This window comes from Tachypleus tridentatus, chromosome 8 (assembly GCF_004210375.1).
Source record: "Tachypleus tridentatus isolate NWPU-2018 chromosome 8, ASM421037v1, whole genome shotgun sequence".
Classification (NCBI taxonomy): domain Eukaryota; kingdom Metazoa; phylum Arthropoda; class Merostomata; order Xiphosura; family Limulidae; genus Tachypleus; species Tachypleus tridentatus.
The window spans coordinates 109,738,145-109,761,614 of record NC_134832.1 but is presented as its reverse complement, the minus strand read 5'-3'; the positions used below and the strand labels follow the sequence as shown (position 1 = coordinate 109,761,614).

Sequence of the window (23,470 nt, the reverse complement as noted above, 5' to 3'; positions counted from 1 at the left end):
ATCTAACCTGTAGAGGCTGTCCCGGACATGAACATGATCATACCTACACCTTCAGATATGGAATCTCATTTTCCCTTTCTTTTGGATGTCACGATCATTGTTCCTGTCGTCACTTCTGTTGTCATCGTCATCATCATTATCGTCGTAGGTTGCGTCTTATGTCGACGTCGTAATTCTCATTACAGTCCTAGTAGTGGTATGTTTATAATAGATATAGCTGTCATTATGATCATGAATACTTGTAATGTTGAAATGTTAAAGTACATTGAAAATTAGTTGTTTTTGTAAATGCATTCAAATAAAAGAAACTTTTTCAAATCGAATATATGCAATTAATAAAAAATACCATATTTTGTGTAACACTTTTTTAGAGAAATATATTTGTATATACAGAAACATCACTGTATATAATAATATATTTAAGAAAAAAACCAAAAACAAACCGTAGGGTATTAATAACAGAAAATAACGTTATATAACCTTTTTCGTCACTAGATGGCTCCGGGAGCTCACAATCCAAAATTAGGCGTGGAGGTGAAATAATGGTTCTGAAAGAAATAGATGGTTCTAATGAACATGGTTGTATAGCCGGAGGAGTATCAAGCGATGAAGGAACTCAAAGATCATCGTCTTCAAATAGCCATTCTCGTCCTGTTTCATCAGCACTTCTTGGTGGTGGTGGTAAGCGACAAAATTAAACTATATTGACTATTTAAAGATTAATAGCATTCTATTAGAAAGAAGTATTAGTTCTGCTGGCGACCAAGGAACTATTTTCTTCCGTGATCGTTCAGGACCAATCAAATTACCACGATTACAATATTCACTGCTACCGGACATTACAATATCCATTACAAGTTGTTTTTTTTTCTGAAGATGGACGTACAAGTTAATCTTTGACTACATAAATTGACAGAGTTTCCACAGTACATGCGCGTCGACGTTGCAGTCAACATTCAGGCAGATCAAAGGCACTAAAGCCAATTGCAACTGTATCAGCTTATTGTATATGTGTTCAAATGAATTGTTACGATTCGATTTTTTTATTAGCTTGAACCTTCTGGATGTTCGACCTGTAAACGTTTGCCGACTTTAACGTCTTGTTTGTTACTATTTTAAAGGAAATAAGTTTAAAAACAATGCCCATTTTTGATTGTAGCTTTCTTCTCTTTCGCAAACTAACATTTTTTTTCTGTAGATTCATATACTTTTGCTGTAGTAAACATTTTATTGTGCGAATTTTTCAGCTTCATTGAAACATTGTGCTCATTGATTCTGCATAATTTAACAATTTTTCTATATGACTCTCCATTTAGGTAATTGTTGTTACAAACACCTCCAACCGTAGGTTAACTTGACTTCATTGCACTGTCGGATTATCAGGAATTCGCCGTGTACAGTACACACATAGGTGTTGACGTGTAATCTATGGCGCTATGGCTCGCATATTTATCGACAAGCTACTGCATTAAGACACGTAATTCTTACATATAAAGTACGATTAACCTTCTGTGTAAACAGCAAAACAGCGGTGTAAGAATTCATGTTCAAAAATGATTTGCAAGTTAAGTAGATTTTGCCGGAATTTTGTGATAACGGTACTGGATGAAAATAAGAATATTTGTTAATTAGCTTTATTAATTAAGATAACTGATTCAATGTTCATGAATGTTTTACAAATAATCCAGCTCGTTATGTAGTAACCTGTATGGTGTAATTACCCAGTTCATCATTTCATTCCCTTAGATTTAACCCATAGTGTTCTGTTTATTACCATGTATCTTGTACAACTCTTAAACAGGTAAATAGCGTTTTGGCATTAATAACATGTACGTGGAATTCTGAAACACTACACTTATACGAGTTATTTGAAATCTGTATCAAGTTTGGACTAATTTTTATGCTTCTGTATAATTTAAGTTGTTTAGGTAGTATAACGTCTTGGGTAATAAATATTATTAAGAGTGTAGGTAGACCTAGGAGGTAGTCTTAAGCCTACTTTGCAGTTAGCGATTGTTCCTATGATGCCTCTCATAGAAACATTTTCTTAGGGTTTTCTGGGTTTCATTCGATGTTCATAATTATTTGTCATTTACATGCTAGGAAAATATTTTTGTTAAAATCTTATAAGGTGTTTTGTAATTAACAGGTCTGTCACGTGAACAGGAACTTCATCCGTATGCTTTACCCTATGACACAATAGCTGTACCAGAATTCCATGTCAGCCAACCAAGCACCTCTGCATCCCGCACTCTGAATCGACGATGTGGCGACACGAGAGGAGACAACATTTATGTAAGCAGGCAGGTAAATTTACTTGTTCAACATAACGCTAAATTTCAATTGCAAAATAACATTGTTTTCAACCTAGCTAAATAATAAACATTTATTTTTACGAATATATCTATATATTCCAAATATTTTAGCTTTTAATACTGTTATTTACCATAATTTTGATTTTGTAAACACGCAGTTTTTATGTAATATGTATTGTGACTTGTTTGGAAACAGGAGAATTAAAACGTTTTGGTAAAAGAACTAAGTTCCTACACACATCGTTAAAGTTTTTTCCTGAAAATGTGAGAGTTAATAAAACCAAAAAATTTGCTTCACTACGGTTAATATATTGTCAGTTTTTCATTCCACTTTTTATTCTATTCAAGTAAATAAATGCGAAAAAATAAATAAAACTTTTCAGAAAATCGTTTACCGTGTAGTTAAGGTATCAGCAAACATTGAAAGGTTCTGGAAGACCATCACATCTGCTTTGCGCCGTGTCTATGGACAGGCGTAGCATAGTGGTTATCATAGCAGAATCGTGGAGCCTAGGATTCAGAGTTCGTGAATCTTTGTCATAAAAATCCGCTTGGCACTTGGGGCCGTGGATGTTCTATAAGAATGATGGTTAAATTCTATTGTTCGAGTTAAACTGAGTTAGTGTACTTGTGCTGTAGGCCATCTGTGTTGTACATAGGCTATCATATTTTAGTCTAAACAGATTTATTGTGTTTTCACACACACACAGTTTTACCATTGTTCTTTTCATTGGTTCTTTCAATAACACTTCATTATTAGGCTAGTACTTGTCTCAAAAATTCTTATCGAAATCGTGTTTAACATATTAAGAGTTCTTTAATATGTATCATAAGTTAGTTGGGTATTCAATGATATATATTTTTTATACCAGTGTCGTCCTGATCGACCCTATGAGGCACTGAAACCTGATGTCTTGCCGCCTTCAACATCGAGACCTTTCGTCTGTGGAAGGATACGTAAAGAATCAGACTGGTCATCGTACACATGATCTCTCGAGATGTCATCCTTGATACATGAAAATATATACTTCCTTATGCTTATTTCACTTGCTCCTGTGTTATGTGGATCTAACGAGTCATTATGTGTTGTTTTATTATCTGTTTGATCAGTATTGTGTGTATTTCAATAGATTATATTTGGTAGTTTTACAAGGTTTCGCTGACACCTCATGTTGTATTTGAGATCTAAATCGATACGCCACAGTTTCAAAGTTTCCTCATAAATGAGTACCATATAAATGGTGCTAATCAAAAACAAATATAAAAAAATGTTTAAACAATGAATTTCTAATAGGGGATGGTCGACAGTAGCATGGTGGTTAGCGTGCCGAGCTGTCTACCTGAAAGTCTGAAGTAAAAGTCGCAATATTCTGCTAAACACATTCATCACTTACATTAGCCATGTAAACGGTCAGTGCTGCTGTCTAGTAGTCCTTCTCTTGCTCAGCACTTCTGAATTATTAAACCTTAGCGTCTCTTGGCTCACTGTTTTACCCATTTGTCAGACTGAAAAATACCAAATGCCAAATATCTGACAAATGTTTGATATATATATATATGGTAAGAGAGACAAAAATAGCCATTGGTGTATCTAGGTGCACTATGATGGTCAAATCCTATTATTCGGTCACACGTGAGTAGTCCTAGAGCCAGAAATGGGTGATGTTGCTTATAAACGGGTAGCACAGGGACAAAACTAATATAACTGTGTACACTTAAGTTATTTACTGTTTAAATTATAGCCTGTAAATTACATTATCATGACGAATGAACGAAAATGTGTAGTAGTTGTTATGATTTATTGTTTGTAATTAGCTCAATGCTAGAAAATTGGCTACGTATGATCTGTCCACAAATGGTATCAAAACACTGTTTCTAGCGTAGTAACTCCGCAGACATACTGCTAAACCACTAGGTGAATTTACGCTATTTCACTTATTTGATAGATACATTTTTAATGTTCCATAAGACGTCTAGCGTTCATTTGATTACCTAAATGAAGTTTTAATGAAAGACTTCATCCCATCCTCTTAGTTATCTTTTAATACGTTATTTTACCTTATTTGTTTTTTTTTTTTAATTTCGCACGAAGTTACACGAGGGCTATCTGAGCTAGCCGTCCCTAACTGAGCAGTGTAAAACCAGATAGAAGGCAGCTACTCATCACCATCCACCGCTAACTCTTGCGCTACTCTTTTATCAACGAATATTGGGATTGACTGTCACGTTATAATGCTCCCACGAGCATATTTGGCGTGAAGGGGATTCGAACCCGCGACCCTCGGATTAAGAGTCGACCGCTTTAACCACTTAGTCATGCCGGGCCTTTTAATACTTTTGGTTATTATAATTTATACTGAAATTTCAAGAACTACTATAAAGTCCGTTTTTGAACAAAATGTTACACGTCTTATGGTAACATTTTTACAAATATTTCAGTTGAACAACATTAATTTAACGCTTAATAACCATCAGCAACATTAATAACTGTAATTACATAGCTGTTTCTGTAACAAAACAAATGAATGGTTATGCCTGTACCACCTGCTTTGATCTCTTGTATTTTCAGCATTAGTGTAAAACTTGATAAATTTCCCATTTTATTGTGAATATTTGTAGTATCCGTCACAAATTACAAATACTAAGTTTTGTATGATTCAAAAATTGTATTTTTGAATGAAATGAAGAAATGTTCAAGATGTATAGATAAAGATGTTTATATTTATCGTGAATATTGATACCCATATAAGGCCTTCATTCAAATTGCACAGCAGTGGGAAAGAAAGCCTAATGTTTAGCGTGTTAGGCTGTGGATTGTTCCATTTATAATACACCCACACTTGAAATAGCGGATCGTGTTCAGTGGCATCGAATCTCGAACGTTAGGCTTTTCAATCCATTATCCGCTTTTAAAGCTAACTATAAATTCATACGCGACCTGAAAACTATTATTAGAACCAAGTATGAACATATATAATATAATCAGTTTCTTTCATTATGTTCATTTATTTCTTGACAACCTAAATTAAACTGGTAAAATTTATTAGTCTAGGACTCTACCTTAGATCTGCATTTATGTTGTTTTCTTTCCACTACTCTATCAGAATAATACATTCTAATGTGTTTAGTGTTATTAGTAACGAATGAGTTCAAGTTGTAAGGTTCTTGACATAATCTTCTGCAACTGATGCAATATTTCATTGGCTGTTTTTTTACTGTTGAAAATTTTAAAAGCCGGAGAGTAATTTCTTATTAACATTACGTTATAGATCTTCAGGTTTTCTTAACCATTTACTAGGATATTCAAGTGCGTGTTAGTGTGTTTTCAAGTGTCATGTTAACCATTGGCTTCTGAGTAATATAGCACTTTTGGTTTTAATGAAAATTTTACAGCAAAACCTGAAGCTCTTGTAACAAAATTTAAATATTATTTCGTGAAATACGTTTAAATTTATCAAAACATTCTTTTTCGCGTATAATCAACATTTCCGAAGTAACTGGTTTAGAGCAAAACTGAAAACATCAGTTTTATGGAAATTTTCTTATCTGCTTCTAGTGATCGTACCTGTAGCGCAGCTTATGACTCCTTGGTAATATGTAGTTTTTTAAATGTTTCAGAGTTTAATCTTAAAGTGGCAAAAAATAAAAGATTTTGTAAAGGAAAAATGCTTAAAATGTAAGTCTTTGAAACTTTTATCGCAACATTTCTCTTTCTATCTGATGTAATTTACATTTAAAGATAAATGAATTCGGCTGTAACTCGAGTAAAAACATCTGTCAGCAAGCGTTTATTTTATTTGTTACTGTTCTCTCATTGTTTGTTTCAAACACTAGATAATGGCATAGTTGAATAATAGCCAATTATCGATGTGTTTAACAGTTCCAGACTTTTATTTTTACCGATTTTTGTTTGCGAGAAAATAAATTATTGTAATATATATATATGAGAATGAATAAAGCTGTTTATGATACATATCATACGTTCTTCCAGTTCAATAATGAATAACTTAGAAAATGTGTATTAGTCATTAAAAGATATGATTTAAGTTGACTATTTATCACAATATATCTGAGGTTTATGAATCTCTTATTTTGTTCGTTGTTTTTTTTCGCATCACATTTAAATCCATAACTATGAACAAGTTACATGTGAGTTTTTACCGAGCCGACTTAAAAGAATGCAATTTTAGTAAAATAAGCCAACTAATTTTGAAAGAAATAATCAAACGAACAAAAACGTTTCGGTAATTACGAAGGTTTATAAACATCTTTACAGCGGTAACTCTACGGATTTACAACGCTGATTTGAAACTTACTCCGCATTGCGATGAATAATTATTATTCTAACACATATTAACCCACTCGACAGTGCAGTGATAACTTTTTCTCTGGCTCATGATGTTTACATTATTTATATTATTATTCTAGGAATGAAAACTGATGCAACAACTCGCATTTTTCATAATTATAAATTATATAAAAACAGCGGGAACTTTGAAAGAACGTGAAAAGTAAATTAAGAAATATTTCTAATGAAAGTTATAAATTATGCATTTCACTTCAGTAATGACACGTTTAGTTGTTGTTTTTCAAGAGGTATATTTATCAAGGTCCAAAAGCTCGTTTGGTAAGAGTGTGTACTAAAGTTATCTTAAGAGATAATAAATTAATCCAAAAGATGTTTAAGTGCAGATTCGTGTTTGTGGAATTTCGATATTTATTCACCGTTAATTTTCCCATCATTACTATGTGTATTTATTGACTCCTAAAAAAAGCTAGTTATTTGTCTAACTTGATTTTATATTTCAATTGGATGACTGTTTTAAATGATACAGAAATATGGCTGCGTTTTCATTGCAAGTTATAGTGAGTAGGGGGTAGATCGTCCCTCTTGTAGAGGACCTCGGCATGGCCAGGTGGTTAGGGCGCTCGACTCACATCACAAATGCTCCTGTGATGGGGTTATAATGTTACAGTCAATTCCGCTATTCGTTGATGAAAAAGTACCACATGAGTTGACGGTGGGTGGTGATGAGTTGCTACCATTTCTCTAGCCTTACACTGCTAAATTAGGGATGATTGGCGCATATAACCTTAGTGTAGGTTTGTGCGAAATTAAAAACAAACAAACAAATTCTTGTAGAGCTCTGGATTTCGGAGATAGCACCCTGGGTTCAAATCTATGCAACATCACAAAATATTCCTGCACTTTAAATTGCGAGTAGGTTATAAGGATCACAGTATATCCCTTGGAATGGTAGGGTGTTGTCGACTGGCTGCCTTATATTTGATAAGCAGTTCAAAATTAATGACTACTACAGATAACCTTAGTAGTTTTGTTATAAATACAAAAAACAAAACAAAAACGACTACAATACGTTATAGTAAACACATTATCAACGTATTTTGTCCAGACAAGAGGGGCTTTTGAAACCTGGTTGAAATTTATTTTAAAATTCTCTCAGAAATATAAAATCTTGGACAGCTAAAAAGGAGCCTCAAAATGCGGTATAGTGTCTTTTTGTACAACCACTTTGTTGATCTTAAACACAGTTGTAAATGTTCTATGTGAGAAGTTAGTTACGCACTCAGTATAAATGTTCTTTTTTTGTGTAGGTATTATTTTAGGATATGAATATGCTATCTTTCTGTTGGTGTTATTTTATGATATAAATGTGCCATCTTCTCCAGGTGTGTTTTTTTATGATACATGTTAATCCTGAGTAATAATGAAGTAGTTGTGACTACATCTCTGTATGACATCATGAACCAGAGAGTATTTTCTGAGTTGTGTTATATAGGTAAACATATAATGTAAAAGGAAGTATATATATTAAACTGTGTTAAGGGGTTTTCTACGTTTTGATATTTATATATCTGGATAATTTTGTCTATTTTTGTACAGTATTACTATTTTTTTAATTTTTTTTTACAAAAACTCCATTTATCTGACAAAAGGTCTTAGATAGTTTGCAGTAGTTTATAATACCGTCTTTTCGTTTCTTTTCAAATTCGTCTTTGGTCTTTAGGGGTCTGTATTTCTTCAGCATATTCTCTGGTTTTACAGTAACAAATTTTTCTAGAATTTCAAGTACTTTCTAACCAATGAGTTGTCTTTACTTTTTTCTTGATATTATACATTCTAGTAGTTTTAGATATGCTATTATGTTTCGAAATTATAAAAGGAAATAAATTAGAAAGGCTTAACTACCATTTTGGGGATAACTTTACATTTTATTGCAGAATTTTCTTTTGTGGTCATTTTGGAATAACATTTCGAAATAAAAGTCTATACCAAGTAATTATAGAAAATTTTCAGAAACTGCCCGAGTTTATATTCATGTAGGCCTGGCATCGTCAAGTGGTTAGAGCGCTCGACTCGCAATCTTGAGTGTCGTGGGTTCGAATCAACCTCACATCACACCTGCTTGCCCTTTCAGCTGTGGAGGTGTTATGATATTACGATCAGTCTTACTATATGTTGACAAAAGAGTAACCCAAGAGTTCGTGGTGGGTGGTGATGACTAGCTACCTTCCCTCTAGTCTTACACTGCTAAATTAGGGACTGCTATCACATATAGCTCTCAAGTAATTTTGCGCGAAATTAATAAAAATAAACAAATCATATTCACGCTGTTGCCGTGTTAGAGAAACAAAACGAAATATCTGAGTAAAGCTTTGTTAAACCTTCCTTCCTTACTTAAAAAATGATTTTCACGAGACTGTGCCAGTGATTTAGATTCCTACCGTAGTCGTCTCGGTGACATTCAACGAAATTATTTACTTTTACGCAATCGCCGATCATATTTATCCAAACAAAGCTACACGAGGGCTATCTTCGCTAGCCGCTCCTACTTTAGCAGCGTAAGACTAGAGGGAAGGCAGCTAGTCATCACCATCCACCGCCAACTCTTGGGATACTCTTTTATCAATGAATAGTGAGATTGACCGTCACATTATAACACCCCCAAGGCTGAAAGAGATGAGCATGTTTGGTGTGACGAGGATTCGAACTCGGGACTCTCGGATTACGAGTCGAACGCCTTAACACACTTGGCCATGCCAGGCCACAATAACATTTGATTTAGCTATCAAAACGTTCTACTCCAAACTTAAAATACAAAATCGAAACAAAGCTATAATCAGATGTATTATTAGCAAATACTTTATCACTTTCTGTAACATTTATATGAGTCACTTCAAATAAACCCTATTTAATACATTCAATTTACGATACTACTTTGCATAATAACTACGTTCAAATAAATCCTATTTAAAGCCTCTAATCTTCTCCCATTATTTGAACGATATCAAATCAAATACCAATCAAAATGTTATCCTAAAGCAGTAGAAAAAAATACATTGGTTGTTGCTGTTTGTAGTTAAGTATGAAGCTATTTGTGCTCTGCCAACTATGAGTTTCGAAACCCGAATTCTAGCGGTGTAAGTCCGCAGACATACCGCTCTGCCACTGGGGGACAAATGTAGTCTGAAGAAATTCAATGATGAGACGAACACTGATCTAAGTTTAATTTCCCATTTATTAAGTACTATTCTTCTTAAAGATATACACCGGAAAATAGCAATACAACTTTTCTTGAAGAAACTTAAAGGATCGGGGACCTAGCCTCCAGTTATTTCACTTCATAATCAGTAGATGACAACAGGAGAGTAGCTAGCAGGAAGTTCTGAAAAAAAATTGATGTAGAAATTCTGAGTTGAGGGAGAGAATTCAGCCAGATTGTTTCATATATTTCTCTGAAATGGCAACAGGATGTTATCTGAAACACAGACGATAAGTGACAAGCAATGCTAGTTAAGTGTCATAAGTCTTAGGATGTGAAATTGTCTTACGTGGCTAATATTCTAATTACGTTTAATAATATTACTATGTCGAATTTCATTGTCTCAATACTACACAATATTCAAACAGTACACACCACATAATTAAACATATTCGATATAACATACAAATAACTGTCTTCATCATGTTCTTATATATTCCAAAAAGCTGAAGTAGTTAACCTTTCACATGTATAATTTTATTCAGTTGCACGAAAAATTGTGTTGATTAAATCGTTCACCACGGTGTTATCGTCTATTCAGAATACATCACATGATTAAGATATTCGTTGTAAAATATAAAAAGGTTATCGTAACTTTACAGACTCTAACACAAGTCCAAGCATTTATCACACTATGAAAATTTCAAACTATATTTGCCACCTCTAACTTTCCTTAAAAATCTATATTTTAACATTTCTCAAATTGTACTTTGCCTTTAAGAACTGATCACGTTTTTTGCTTTGTTTTCTTCGAAAGTTTATTTTCAAGGTCACCTTCAAAGGGTGGACATAAACCTACAGAAAGTGATAAACAATTTAAGAAAGGTTTTATCGCCCTCTATTTTAGAGCAGTTCAAACCTACTGATATTAAAATGACGAAAAAATTGCAAACAGGGGCGTAGATCCTGGAGGGTATGGGGGGATACATCCCCTCCTTCATTTTAGGTGGGGGTATGGTGAATAGAATCATTTTCCCCTACAGTTTGGTCTGTTGAATTGTTTTATTGCATCACAGGCCTACAAATTGTGTGTTTGTTCTTGTGATTCTCGTGTTTTTACCAATCGAATCACATAATTAGGCCTAGATGTAGGCTTTTTCAGTAGCCGAAATGTACATCTTTAATATAGGCGTACTTCTAAGCTTTTCGACCTTAACGGTAGTTAGTAATTATCAGTCAGTAGGCCTAAGTATACATGCAAGGCTTGCAAGCACTATCACAGAATCTACCTACGTGTTGTACGTAGTGTAAGATTAAATAAAATTTTCATCACAACAGATTGAACAGAGCATGAAATTGGAAAATATTACTCTCAAGCGTAAACTCCTGTGATCTAGATCTGGCAGGCCATTTATAGCTTGTAGCTGCATCAATCTTATGTGTATATTGTGCGGTTTTCACGCCATTTGTTCTTATGCATGTCTACCCAGTTTTATTGTCAAACGCCTTACTCTCCTTAGCTGCCGAATCCGCTGACCATAGTGTACGTTTAGTGTACAGTTAACGACAGGTTCGGGCCGCTCGGATCCAGACGCGCCCTACATCACCCCCTCCGCTCCCTGAAGCCTCTACTCGAATTGTATTGCTAGTTTTTGTTTAAGTGTTTTTATTTAATAGACGTACTTATAGACATTACATCACAACGTGTTTGCCTTTTGATGAGCTTTAACAGGAATATAATATATTTGTGATTGTTTAACTATTTTTCGAGAAACTTGCAATTACTTATGTTGTAACTAGCACACATTATTGTCCCAGCGATGACCAGGCGGTGAGTCGGTTCGCTAGTCACTGTGAGGTTCGCGCGTTCGACTTAAATACATAGTAGAGTTCAGTCCTACTTCCATTCTGTTCTGTCATCGTTCATTGTAGTTAGAGCTTTTCAATAAAGACTCTATTTTAGCCTGTTGAGTCATCTGGGTAACAGATTCCAATTATGACAAGCAAGCGTCTAAAATTTTCCGATATTAGACAGTTCTGCAAGCCAGTTACTAGTACTACAAGTGACAATGCAGATGCAGGTAATCCAACAACCTCAAACAAAGGAATAGGAACTTGCCATACAAAGGAAATACCATGTTAATTAGAGGACGAGTCTGAAAATGCTTGTGCAATTATTGCACATCATGAACCATCAGATAGTTGTGAAACAAGTTTGTGCAGTAATGAAAAATCTGACACTTCACAGATACAATGTGGAAAGCCATATCATCCAGACGCACAACTAATATCACGACAGAAAGAAAAATTTCAAAATATCAACTTCCAGGACAAGTAGTTTGATGAGTTCTCATGGCTGCACTTTGACAATCAGACTCAAAAAGTCATATGCTTTCATTGTGCCAAGGCGGAAAATAGAGGCCTTCTTACAGGGAAATTGGAGAGGCCAGTGGAGTATACCTTCATATCTTCCGGTTTTTGCAACTGGAGAAAGGCAGAACAGAAATTCAACGAACACCAATCCTCCTCTCAGCACAGATTCGCTATATCTTCAGAAGGTTCACTTGATGTAACTCCAATGACTGTCCAGCTACATGATGGACAAAAGAAGCAGCAGGAAGAATGCAAAAGAAGTCTAGCCAAAATATTCAGAAGTTTACGTTTCTTACTGCGTCAAGGTTTAGCATTACGTGGACACTCCAATACGGAGGGGAACTTCCTGCAGTTAATGAAGCTCCTGGAAGAGGAAGATACTGAGTTGACAGCCTACTTGTCAAAGAAAACCACATTCACATCACCCCAGGCTCAGAATGAAATAATGGAGATGTTCAGCCATCAAATACTGAGGAACATAGCACACGAAGTGCAGCAAAGTAAAATCTTTGTATTAATGGTTGATGGCACTCAAGATGTTACATGTGCCGAACAGGAAGCAATATGTGTACGATACGTAGATGAGAACCTTAACGCACGTGAGACATTTCTTGGTTTGTAGAGTGTTTTCAATACAACTGGTGAAACAATATCCTCGACTATACTTGATGTACTGACTAGACTCAATTTACCACTGTCAGGATTAAGAGCACAAACTTATGATGGAGCCTCTAACATGAGTGTTGCGTACAGGCAAAAATAAAAGAGAAGCAACCGTCAGCTTTGTTTTTTCACTGCGGAACACACAAGGGTAATTTAATAATGCAACATGTAGTTGAAGCTTGTTAATGTGTTCGAAATTCTATCCGGTAAGTACATGAACTTGGTGTCTTACTTCAGAGGTCAGGCAAATACAAGACTATTTTTAAATATATTGTATCGTCAGACAGCCACAATGGTCCAGTTAAATACATTCGCCCACTGTGTCCAACACGCTGGTTGTGCCGCCTATCTGCAACCATATGTGATAATGATCACTACAGTGACATTGTTGACACTTTGTCTGAATTAGAAAATGAAAAATCAGATGTAGCAATGAAAGCACGAGGTCTGCTGGACAGAATTGACAAAGGAAAGACAGTTTTAGAATTGTTGATGGCTCAGCATCCATTAGCTGCATTAGAGGAACTAAACCGTGCATTCCAAGCCAAATCAGCGACAGTATCTGGAATAAATGAAGCATCTGCAATAACAGTTGAGCAGTTGCGGTTATTGCGAACAGAGGAAAATTACAACAAGATATTTGATGAAGCTGAGAAAAAGGTAACTTCCCTAGATCTGGTGCCTATTGAACTGCATTCGCAGACCCCACAGAAGGATCACAGATGATGGCTCAGCACACCATTGCGCAACAGCTAGATATTACTACAGAAGCCAATATTGTGAATTCGTGGACACAGTCATAGAACATCTGACTACTAGATTCAATGCAGATAACAATAACTTGAGGCAATATCTGACACTTGAGAACATGATCACATCTAGCAAGATTGACAACTCGGTTTTTACCTTCTATCCAGAAATCTCTGCACAACGGCTCGAGTTTCAGTTGCCCATGTTCAAAGGAACAACAAAAGCAGTATATCTGAAAGGCGCGAAGGATGATTACTGTAAAATGCATGAAACAAGCCAGCAGATGTTTAGTGAAGTGTTTCTTCTCATGAAAATTTTGCTTGTATGTCCATAATCCAGCTGCGAATGTGAACGCAGCTTTTCTGTATTAAGACGGTTAAAAACGTGGTTAAGGTCAACTATGTCTCAGTGTCGCATCAACCATGTGGCAGTTTGTCACACTCACAAAGATGAGGTCGACAAGATAAATATAGAAGAGCTTATGAAAGAATTCATAAACAAATCATCACAATGGGGGCCTACGTTTGGGAACATGTAGACTAGAGGACTAAATGAATCTTACTTCAATGAAAAGTATGAATAATTATGTGTTACATTGTATTGATGTGTAATTTTCAAGAGTTTGCAAAGACATTTTAATTATTTTTATCAAACAACATGAACAGTTTTCCAGTAGATATAAACTTATCAAGGGTAATTACTAATTTTATTAATATTTGAAAACGTAATTCATGCAATGAAAGTTATTAGTAATCTTTTCAAGTATAATGGCCATTTTTTATGCTGTGCAGTGTGCAGGAATAAATTCATGTGTCAGTTAATTTGTGACACATTTGTCTTTATTCTATTAACATTTTGAAAACTGTTCACAACACCTCACTTATACAAACCTACATGGAAACCTTCAAGTATCGTGGCAACAATAACAAGATTACTCTGTGACTGCATGTTTACAGCTTTCAGGTTCACGTAATCAGATATTAACTATTTGCAAATTGAACAGTCCACATGAGTGGTTGCAAAAATCATTCCCCTCATCTGGTGTAAAACGTCTACGTCCCTGATTACAAAGGAACATTTCAAAACATTTTCATAGTGTCTTAAATGAATAACAAATTGCTCAACTTTGAACTCGTCCATTTAAATACTCAAGTAAAAGAGATTAAATAAGTAGAACTTGTCCAGTTGCACAAGAGGTCATATACACATAGACCGTGCTTCTTCTCTGTGAACAACTAGCCCTAACTTGCCCCATATTAAGTAAGAAGTAAGTTTATATTTTGTGTATAGTATTAAACACAATTAATTGAATATGTATTAGTTATTTATAATACTAGATAAACTTAATACATAATATTGAATTCCTTAAATAGCAATAACTGCATGCTACAGGATATTTTACTTTATATTTTATTATATTTTACTTTTCTGATTCACTGCTCAGTTAATTCAATAAACAATTTCAACATTGTCAATTTTTTCTTGGAATGAGGGACGAAAACACAGCTAACTGTGAGAATGCCTCACTGATGACCTCAGGCAAAATGCTCAGAAATTCTTTTTCTAGTTTTTCTGTTACTCGTAATTAAAACTAGTTATTATTAACTCGCAGTTTTTGTTGAATATCTTTAGTAACTCTACTAGTAGAAGTTATTACAAAATTACCTATCTTGATAACATTATACAACAGTGTTAATTTAATAACACTGCATTTAAGTATCATTTTAATAATTCTACATTGTGGTATCAACGCAGATAGGAGTTTGTGATATCATTATCTGTCTGAGTAATGCCTATATTATTCTGCATGACTTTTTTTCATTAAATCAGATGGATTTTTTCCTTGGAAAAAATTAAAAGTTTTCGCACAAATATGTATTAGCATTTGTTTCTATTTCTAGGCTTCCTGCGTTTTCAAAGTGCTTATAATCTGAATGATCTGTTCAAATTTGCTGTCGTGTAGAAAAACAAATGTTTATGATAATAATTTATTGAATGTAATTAGCTTTTAGTTTTATAATTCCTTGTAATATGAAATTTCTCAAATTAAAAGCGTGTTTATCTAGCGTTATGCCTGCTTGTTGTTAAGCGTCTTTTAAATTAGGTTACTAACAACGTTTAATGAAGAAATGCATATATTCTGCCAGTTTCATCATATGATGGCACCTGTTTTTCAAGGCTAGATTTATAACTAAACATAACGCTATTTTTATCATTATTTTCTACTTCGTACAGAATAACAGATGCCTAAGTCTGACAGCATATTAGGGTGCTTATAAAGAAGTAATCTCACATGTCAATATTTTACCGTAATCTAGGACTATATTCGAGTGTTTAATAATTTTGTTTCTTTTACGGCTTGAAATTGCGGTTCATTTATAGTTCAAAATATCTTTACGCAATTTAAAGAGAAACTTTCGTTAATATATAGTTGTAAACTTTTATGATCATACTTAACAGAGCATGAATAATGTCATCTAGGTCTTGATTGTGTTTGTGTTTTTCTTATAGCAAAGCCACATTGTGCTATCTGTTGAGCCCACAAAGGGGAATCAGACCCCTGATTTCAGCATTATAAATCCGTAGACTTACCGCCGTACTAGCGGAGGCCCTAGGACTTAAAGATATACAGTTTGTTGATAATTACCTTATCTTATACAACATAGTTTTTTTAATTTCGCGCAAAGCTATACGAGGGCTATGTACGCTAGCCGTTTCTAATTTAGCAGTGTAAGACTAGAGGGAAGGCAGTTAGTCATCACCACCCGCCGCCAACTGTTGGGCAAATCTTTTATCAATGCATAGTGGGATCATCACATTATAACGCCCACCCCACGGCTGAAAAGGCGAGCATGTTTGGTGCGAGGTGGATGTGAACCCACAACCCTCAGACTACGATTCCAACTCCTTAACCCATCTGACCGTGCCGGGCCGTACAATATATTAAATTAGCATGATTCTTTTCTGATATATGATTTTGAAAAGTAAGCAATACGAATAATTTGTTCGATATTTTTAGATTTGAAAACATTTTAAATGACTGGAAATGTTAGATATTACTGTTTCTGTAAAGGTATGTTTATTACAGTTATAGTAATTTTTATTACATGGTGGCTTGGCATGGCTTGAAGGTTAGGGCATTTTACTTGCAATTTGCCGATGGTGAGTACAAATCTCCTCATCGAACATTCTCGCCTTTTCAACTGTTGGAGCATTATAATGTGACGTTTAATCTTATTCTTCGTTGGTAAAAGAGTAGCTCAAGAGTTGATGGAGGATGGTTTTGACTAGTTGCCTTCCTTCTAGTCTATAATTTTCAAATGAGGTACAGCTAGCACAGATAGTCCTTGAGTAGCTCTACGCGAGATTAAAACGACGAAATTATGTGGTAATTTTTCTGCAACAAGTAAAAATTAATGATAGTTCAGCAATTTTCCACTTTCTGGTAACCCAAACTATAATATTTTTCAGTGGGTATACTCTACTGAATTCTTACGTCACATACCAAATTTCGTAACAATTCATTAAGAAATACCCATTAAGTTCCAATTTTGGTTTTACTTTTCCACTTTTTTTTTAATTCGTACCAAAAGTACTGACATTTATTTGAAAGAAAGTTTCATTAATTTTTTTACGATTTGTTAAAATGATAGATCTTTACAACGTACAATAAAGTGTCAGTTTTGGTCTAAATATAAGCCCACATGTTCAAACGTATTCCGCTAAAACGTATAACAAAATTAGTTAGTTAGGCCGCACATTTTATTTTACCCACCTTCATGCCCAAAGTTAAACAAAAAATGAGGCCTAGCTAAGTAATGAATGAATATATGTTGTAAAATTCTTATCAAGCCTACATGTGTAGCTACCAGCTTGGCCGTCAATTTTGATTTCATTCCCTTAAGTCGCATGCTGAATCTTTTTTGGCACGCCATTTTCACACTTAAGATGTGTTTTATTAGATTTTGGTTTGGTTTGAATTTCGAACAAAACTACACAAGGGCTATCTGCGCTAGCCCTTCATAATTTTGCAGTATAAGACTAAATGGAAGTTAGATAGTCATCACCACCCACTGCCAACTCTTGGCCTATTCTTTTACCAAAGAATAATAGGATTGACCCATACATTTAACACCCCACGGCTGAAAGGGAGAACATGTTTGGTGTGACGGGAATTCGAACCTGCAACCTTCAGATTACGAGTCGACTGCTTTAACCACCTGGCACTTTTTAATTAGATATAAATAACAAAACTCGAATGTCTTTTTTTCTCCAAACTGTTCTTTATTTTATTAACCGGTTTCATAGTATCACTGGCTACTGTTCAGTATAAAAACTAGTAGACAACTAAACACTTTTTTTTTAAAGTAACAAGTAAAACTTATAAAAAAAATTTATTTTTAATTAAAATTATTTTGATTTTTCAAGATTTTTTATTCACAGTATAACCTACTAACGACTTTCAGAAGTTACCCACAGTATAACCTACTAACGACTTTCAGAAGTTACCCACAGTATAACCTACTAACGACGTTCAGAAGTTATCCACAGTATAACCTACTAACAACTTTCAGAAGTTACCCACAGTATAACCTACTAACGACGTTCAGAAGTTATCCACAGTATAACCTACTAACAACTTTCAATTACAATTTATTTTAAATGTCACAACTTTATAAATGTCCTTAATAATTAACATTTTAAGTAAATTACGTTTAGCCCTTTACTTACATTTTATTTTTTTTACAATCTTTTATCACTGATCCCATAGAAAATTTAATCAATGATGCTGTTTTACTTTTTGACTACTAACTACTTCCAAGCGTATTTATTTTGTATAAAAACTTCCACTACTTTCCAAAACCTGTCTTTTTCTTTGTTAACTTTAAAGATAGTATGCATCTAACTTATTTATTACATACCCTCTTAATAGTGCATTACACAGTATATCGACAGCATTAATCAGTCCAAATTTTGTTCACAATATTATTGTTTTATCTATTCAAATTCCCTGTTGTTTACAGTTTTTCGTATCCGGTATGCCATAGTATGAAAAAAACAACAACAAACAAAACCGAACCATTTGTTACAGGCAGAGAGAATTCCATCAGTTTCCGTTTAAATGCTAAACTACACAATGGGCTTTGTCCACCATGTGTATGGAAACCTGGTGTTTAGCATACAAGCCTTCAAGCTTGCCAGTGAGACAGCATGGGGGAATGTTGCGTCAATTAATTTTTTATTTAATATCTATAATAATGTATAATGGATATAACAGTATGTCTATAATACTTTTAATATCTATAATAATGTATAATGGATATAACAGTATGTCTATAATACTTTTAATATCTATAATAATGTATAATGAATATAACAGTATGTCTATAATACTTTTAATGTAGATATTTTCAAGTCTTTTAAATATTTTGTGAGCAATTGTCAAGAAAGAAATGTATGAGAAAACAAACCAGTATCATATATTTTCATTCTTGGCTTCCTGTAACAATGAATTAAATTTAAATATCTCTATTTGTTTACTTTTAGAATGTCCATTTATTGTTGTTGTTGCATTCCTAGCAACTATCTTTACAGAATCTAAGTTATTCCTTTTATGTGTATGTTAAATATTTAATAGACCTAATTTAAATTGAGCTCGGCTTCGACCATTCCTATTCATTAACATATATATAGTATTCTTTTAATCTAATTTTATCGATTTTGGAATAATATAGACATAATTTGTAATTTATTTTTCATTGCTTTTTTCACTTTTAACAAAAATTACTATATTATCCATCAGCAGTAGAATATGCAGGTTTTCAAGGAAGCTGTCAAAGTTAAACTGTTGTTTTAACTTACGAATTCAACAGTATAAAACGTAAAAAGAAATTACTATTTGATCATTCCTGTGATAAATTCCGTTCACGTCAAGACATCAATTTCCTCATATGTCATTTGTTATATGATACATGTTTTAAGACTTACTTTAGCATTCTATGTTAATCCCATTGATTCAAATAATTCAAAATATACCAGCCGAATCCTAGGCTTTATCAAAGTCATTTATAAATCAACCAAATTTTACTTTTTGAAGTTCTAATTATTCTATAGCTGGTTTGTGCCATAATTATAATCGTTTCCCAATTATAACACCATACTATTTTAGCAAGGGCTGACGTGGTATTAATACACCAGTAATTTTTACAACTTAACCTATCAACTTTCCAAGCACCATAAATATCCCAGGTAATTGCTAGCTCGTCAAATAGATACAATAATAAAAATATATATTAGTATTTTTGTTATAAGTGTGGTGGATCTATTATCATCTATCTATTTTGATATCGATGTTTGTTTAAGTTAAATTTACACTTAGAAATGTAAATAACTTATACTGTTAAATTTTATTGTGAAATTTCCACCTATTGATTAAAATTGTAGAACATTCTAAAATTTAAGAGTCTATGATATATGTTGTGTACGAAAACATTAGTGTTGCATCTTTAGTGTTGCCAATTTATTTAATTTTTTGAATTTAGATTACAATTTAACTCAGTTTCAGGCTATTTGACGTTGTAGTACATATACAGTTGTATACAAGTATTCATACTTCATTAATCCAGACCGTATTCCAAATTAGCTCCCCCCTCTACATTTGAATGCTTTGTTACTAGGAAGAAAAAACAATCGAGAAATGGTATAGTTAACGATGGACTGTGAAATTCGTTATACTTTAAGACTAATAAATTATTTGTTTATTCATTATAAATATTTTCTAAATATGCTTTAAAATCTGTCGTCAGCGCCTGTTCGTTGATATTTCATGCACACTAAACGTCACACCTTGTCATTGTTTAACTACATCATTGTTTCAAGTTCTTTTCCGAGTTTTTGTATGTAAAACAGGAAAATCTTCATAATTTTCCTATACATAAAAAACATGAGTTGTAACAAAATATCAAATTATTAGTAAAAATATGTGTGTGTCAACATCACAATTTCTAATTATTTTCTTTTTGTTTACTTGTCTACATGAATGTAATATTGAAGTAGATAATTTACTAAAAAGTAATGTTTTATCACTTTATTAAAAATTAATTTTCACTTTAGACACACTAGGAAATTTTACACATGCCAATGTTCATTCACCAATAAAAATAAAATTTCGATATTTATGGTTTAAAACGTATATTTAGCACAATTTACTTTAAATGAAACATTAATTTAGTTGACATGAAATATGAGATGTTTGTAACGGAGTTAGCTATGGGATATAGAATATATATGTTTAAATTTAATTAGAAAATAAATAAGTTATAAATTATGAATTATACGTAAAAAATAGTTCTTTAACCTTACTATTACACTTCATCAAAATATTTCACTCTTCCGATTGTTTCATTTTGTTAAGCCACTCATAGTGGAATTATCCTTCTTTATTTCGAACCATGGAAACCCTATGTTGCAACATTGTTTTTTCCAGTAAGTTTTTTTAAGCTTCTGTAAGAGGTATAAAAGACTGTTTAATGCATCTAGTATTAATTAATTTTTTGTGCATTAATATTTGATGATTGTATAGTTGTTCGTTGTTCTTTTGTTTTTATAGTAAGAGCGCTAAAAGTAGACGAACATTGGAAGTAGGCCTATATATACGAAAAAAAGACAAAAATTGGAAGTTGTGTTTGTAAGTCATTGATGTCGAAGTTATTGAATGTTTCATACAATCCACTTATGTCGAGAATATTAGATTTCAAGAAGGCCTTAGTGATAGACGTATAAACTACAGCAATCATATGGAAAAAGCGGAAGAAAGTAAAGTTACTGGAAAGATAAATTCGTTAAACTTAAATTTAATCATCATGGAAATAAGAGGCCTAATAGTTGATGTGTTAAAATTAAATTAGCAGTTTTCAGATATTTTAGGATAATAATTTGTCTCGTCAAAGGGTATTCTAAAGCAATTGAACCTTCCTGTGTGGATTTGACAAAAAGCAGACGAATATTTGGAAGCAAACTTAAATACGAATAAGCTGACGCGTATCGGAAGTTCATTATACATAGAACTGCGTAACTCACGGTAAGTGAATTACACACTAATTGTGTTCAGAATAAACGTAGTTCGGCTTCTCAGTTTACTTCTAAAGCAACGGAATTGGCCTAAGTGAACTTTTGACAACAAAGAAAAAACTATTTAGTATTTAAGATAGAACTACGATATACACAGTGTAAATAATTTTTGTACCAACGTTTAACTTGTTTTAAATTTATTATTTCAAAATAAGCGAAGTGTGTATTGTTTATTTATCATCGAATTTATCGCCGACAAGTCACGAACCCCTATTGTAGAAGAAGCCTTAACCCAGCACACACACAGCTGTGTGTGTGTATATATATATATACACTACATGGCCAAACGTATTTGGACACACGATCATCACATCCATATGTGCTTGTTAAACACCTCATTTCAAATACATTGGCATTAATGTGGAGTTGGCCCCCATTTGTTGCTGTAACAGTCTCCACTCTTCTGGGAAGGCTTTTCACTAGATTTTGGAACATGGCTGCGGGGATTCGCTCCTATTCGACCACAAGAGCATTAATGAGATCGGGCACTGATGTCGGGCGAGAAGGCCTGTCTCGTAGTCGGCGTTCCAATGCATCCCAAAGGTGTTTGATGGGTTGAAATCAGGGCTCTGTGTAGACTAGTCAAGTTCTTTCACACCAACCTCAACAAACCATGTCTTTATGAATCTCACTTTGTGCCCGGGGGCAATGTCATGGTGAAACAAAAAGGGGCCTTCCACAAACTATTGGAAGCATACAATTCTCTAGAATGTCGTTGTTTGCTGTAGCATTAAGATTTTCCTTCATTAGAACTAAAGAGCCTAGCTCAAACCATGAAAACAGCCCCAGACTATTATTCATCTTCCACAAAACTTTACAGTTGTCATTATGTATTCAGGCAGGTAGCGTTCTTCTGGCATCCGCTAAACCCAGATTAATCTGTCAGACTGCCAGATAGTGAAGCGTGATTCATCATTCCAGAGAACGAGTTTCCACTGCGCTAAAGTCCAATGGCGGTGTGCTTTACATCACTCCAGCTGACGCTTGGCATTGCGCATGGTGATCTCAGGTTTGTGTGCGAAACCCATTTCATGAAGCTCCCACCGAACAGTTCTTTTGCTTAAATTACTTCCAGAGGCATTTTGGAACTCGGTAGTGAGTGTTGCAACCGTAGACAGACGATTTTTACGCGCTTCAGCACTCGGCGGTCTCGTTCTGTGAGCTTGTTTGGCCTACCTCTTCGTGGCTAAGCTGTTGTTGCTCCTAAACGTTTTCACTTCACAATAACAGAACTTACAGTTCTAGCAGAACAGAAATTTGACGAACTGTCAGTGTTTGTCTATGGAGATTGCATGGCTGTATACTTGATTTTATGCACCTGTTAGCAATGGGTGTGGCTGCAATAGCCGAACCAATTAATTAGAAGGGGTTTCCACATACGTTTGGCCATGTAGTGTATATGCACACACACACACATAGGTGTGTTTGGCTGTATACTACAAACAAAGTTTCTGACAATCTATCAAGAAAGCAATTCTAAGTTATTTGTCCAAACACTTCCACAGAGAAGATTTGTTTGTTTGTCTGAAATTAAACACAATCCTACACAATGGGCTATCTGTGCTATACAAATTTCATGAAATCTGTAAAAGTTTGGCCAACATTCCTTTAAGTCACACGCTGAATCCATTTTTGGTTTGACTTTCTTCACACCTAAAGTGTTTGTCATTAGATATTTTATATACACTACCTTTAGTACATTTGTATATAATTTGATGACTATTTTGTTTTTCG

General features: G+C 33.9%; 2 protein-coding genes across 2 annotated transcripts in view; one reads left to right on the top strand and one right to left on the bottom strand.

The window, feature by feature from the left end:
• LOC143223199 (cell adhesion molecule Dscam1-like) overlaps positions 1-6,251 on the top strand; it is a 115,643-nt gene extending 109,392 nt beyond the window's left edge. The window contains exons 21-24 of the mRNA XM_076450800.1: positions 14-196; positions 496-681; positions 2,150-2,307; positions 3,188-6,251. Of these exons, the coding sequence (XP_076306915.1) occupies positions 14-196; positions 496-681; positions 2,150-2,307; positions 3,188-3,304 (644 nt within the window). The 3' untranslated portion in view covers positions 3,305-6,251. The remainder of the gene's footprint in view (positions 1-13; positions 197-495; positions 682-2,149; positions 2,308-3,187) is intronic.
• LOC143223204 (ribonuclease kappa-B-like) overlaps positions 1-18,290 on the bottom strand; it is a 514,553-nt gene extending 496,263 nt beyond the window's left edge. Inside the window, exon 1 of the mRNA XM_076450810.1 lies at positions 18,280-18,290. The gene's annotated coding sequence lies outside the window, so the exon portion shown is untranslated. The remainder of the gene's footprint in view (positions 1-18,279) is intronic.
• Between the last annotated feature and the right edge of the window lie 5,180 nt (positions 18,291-23,470).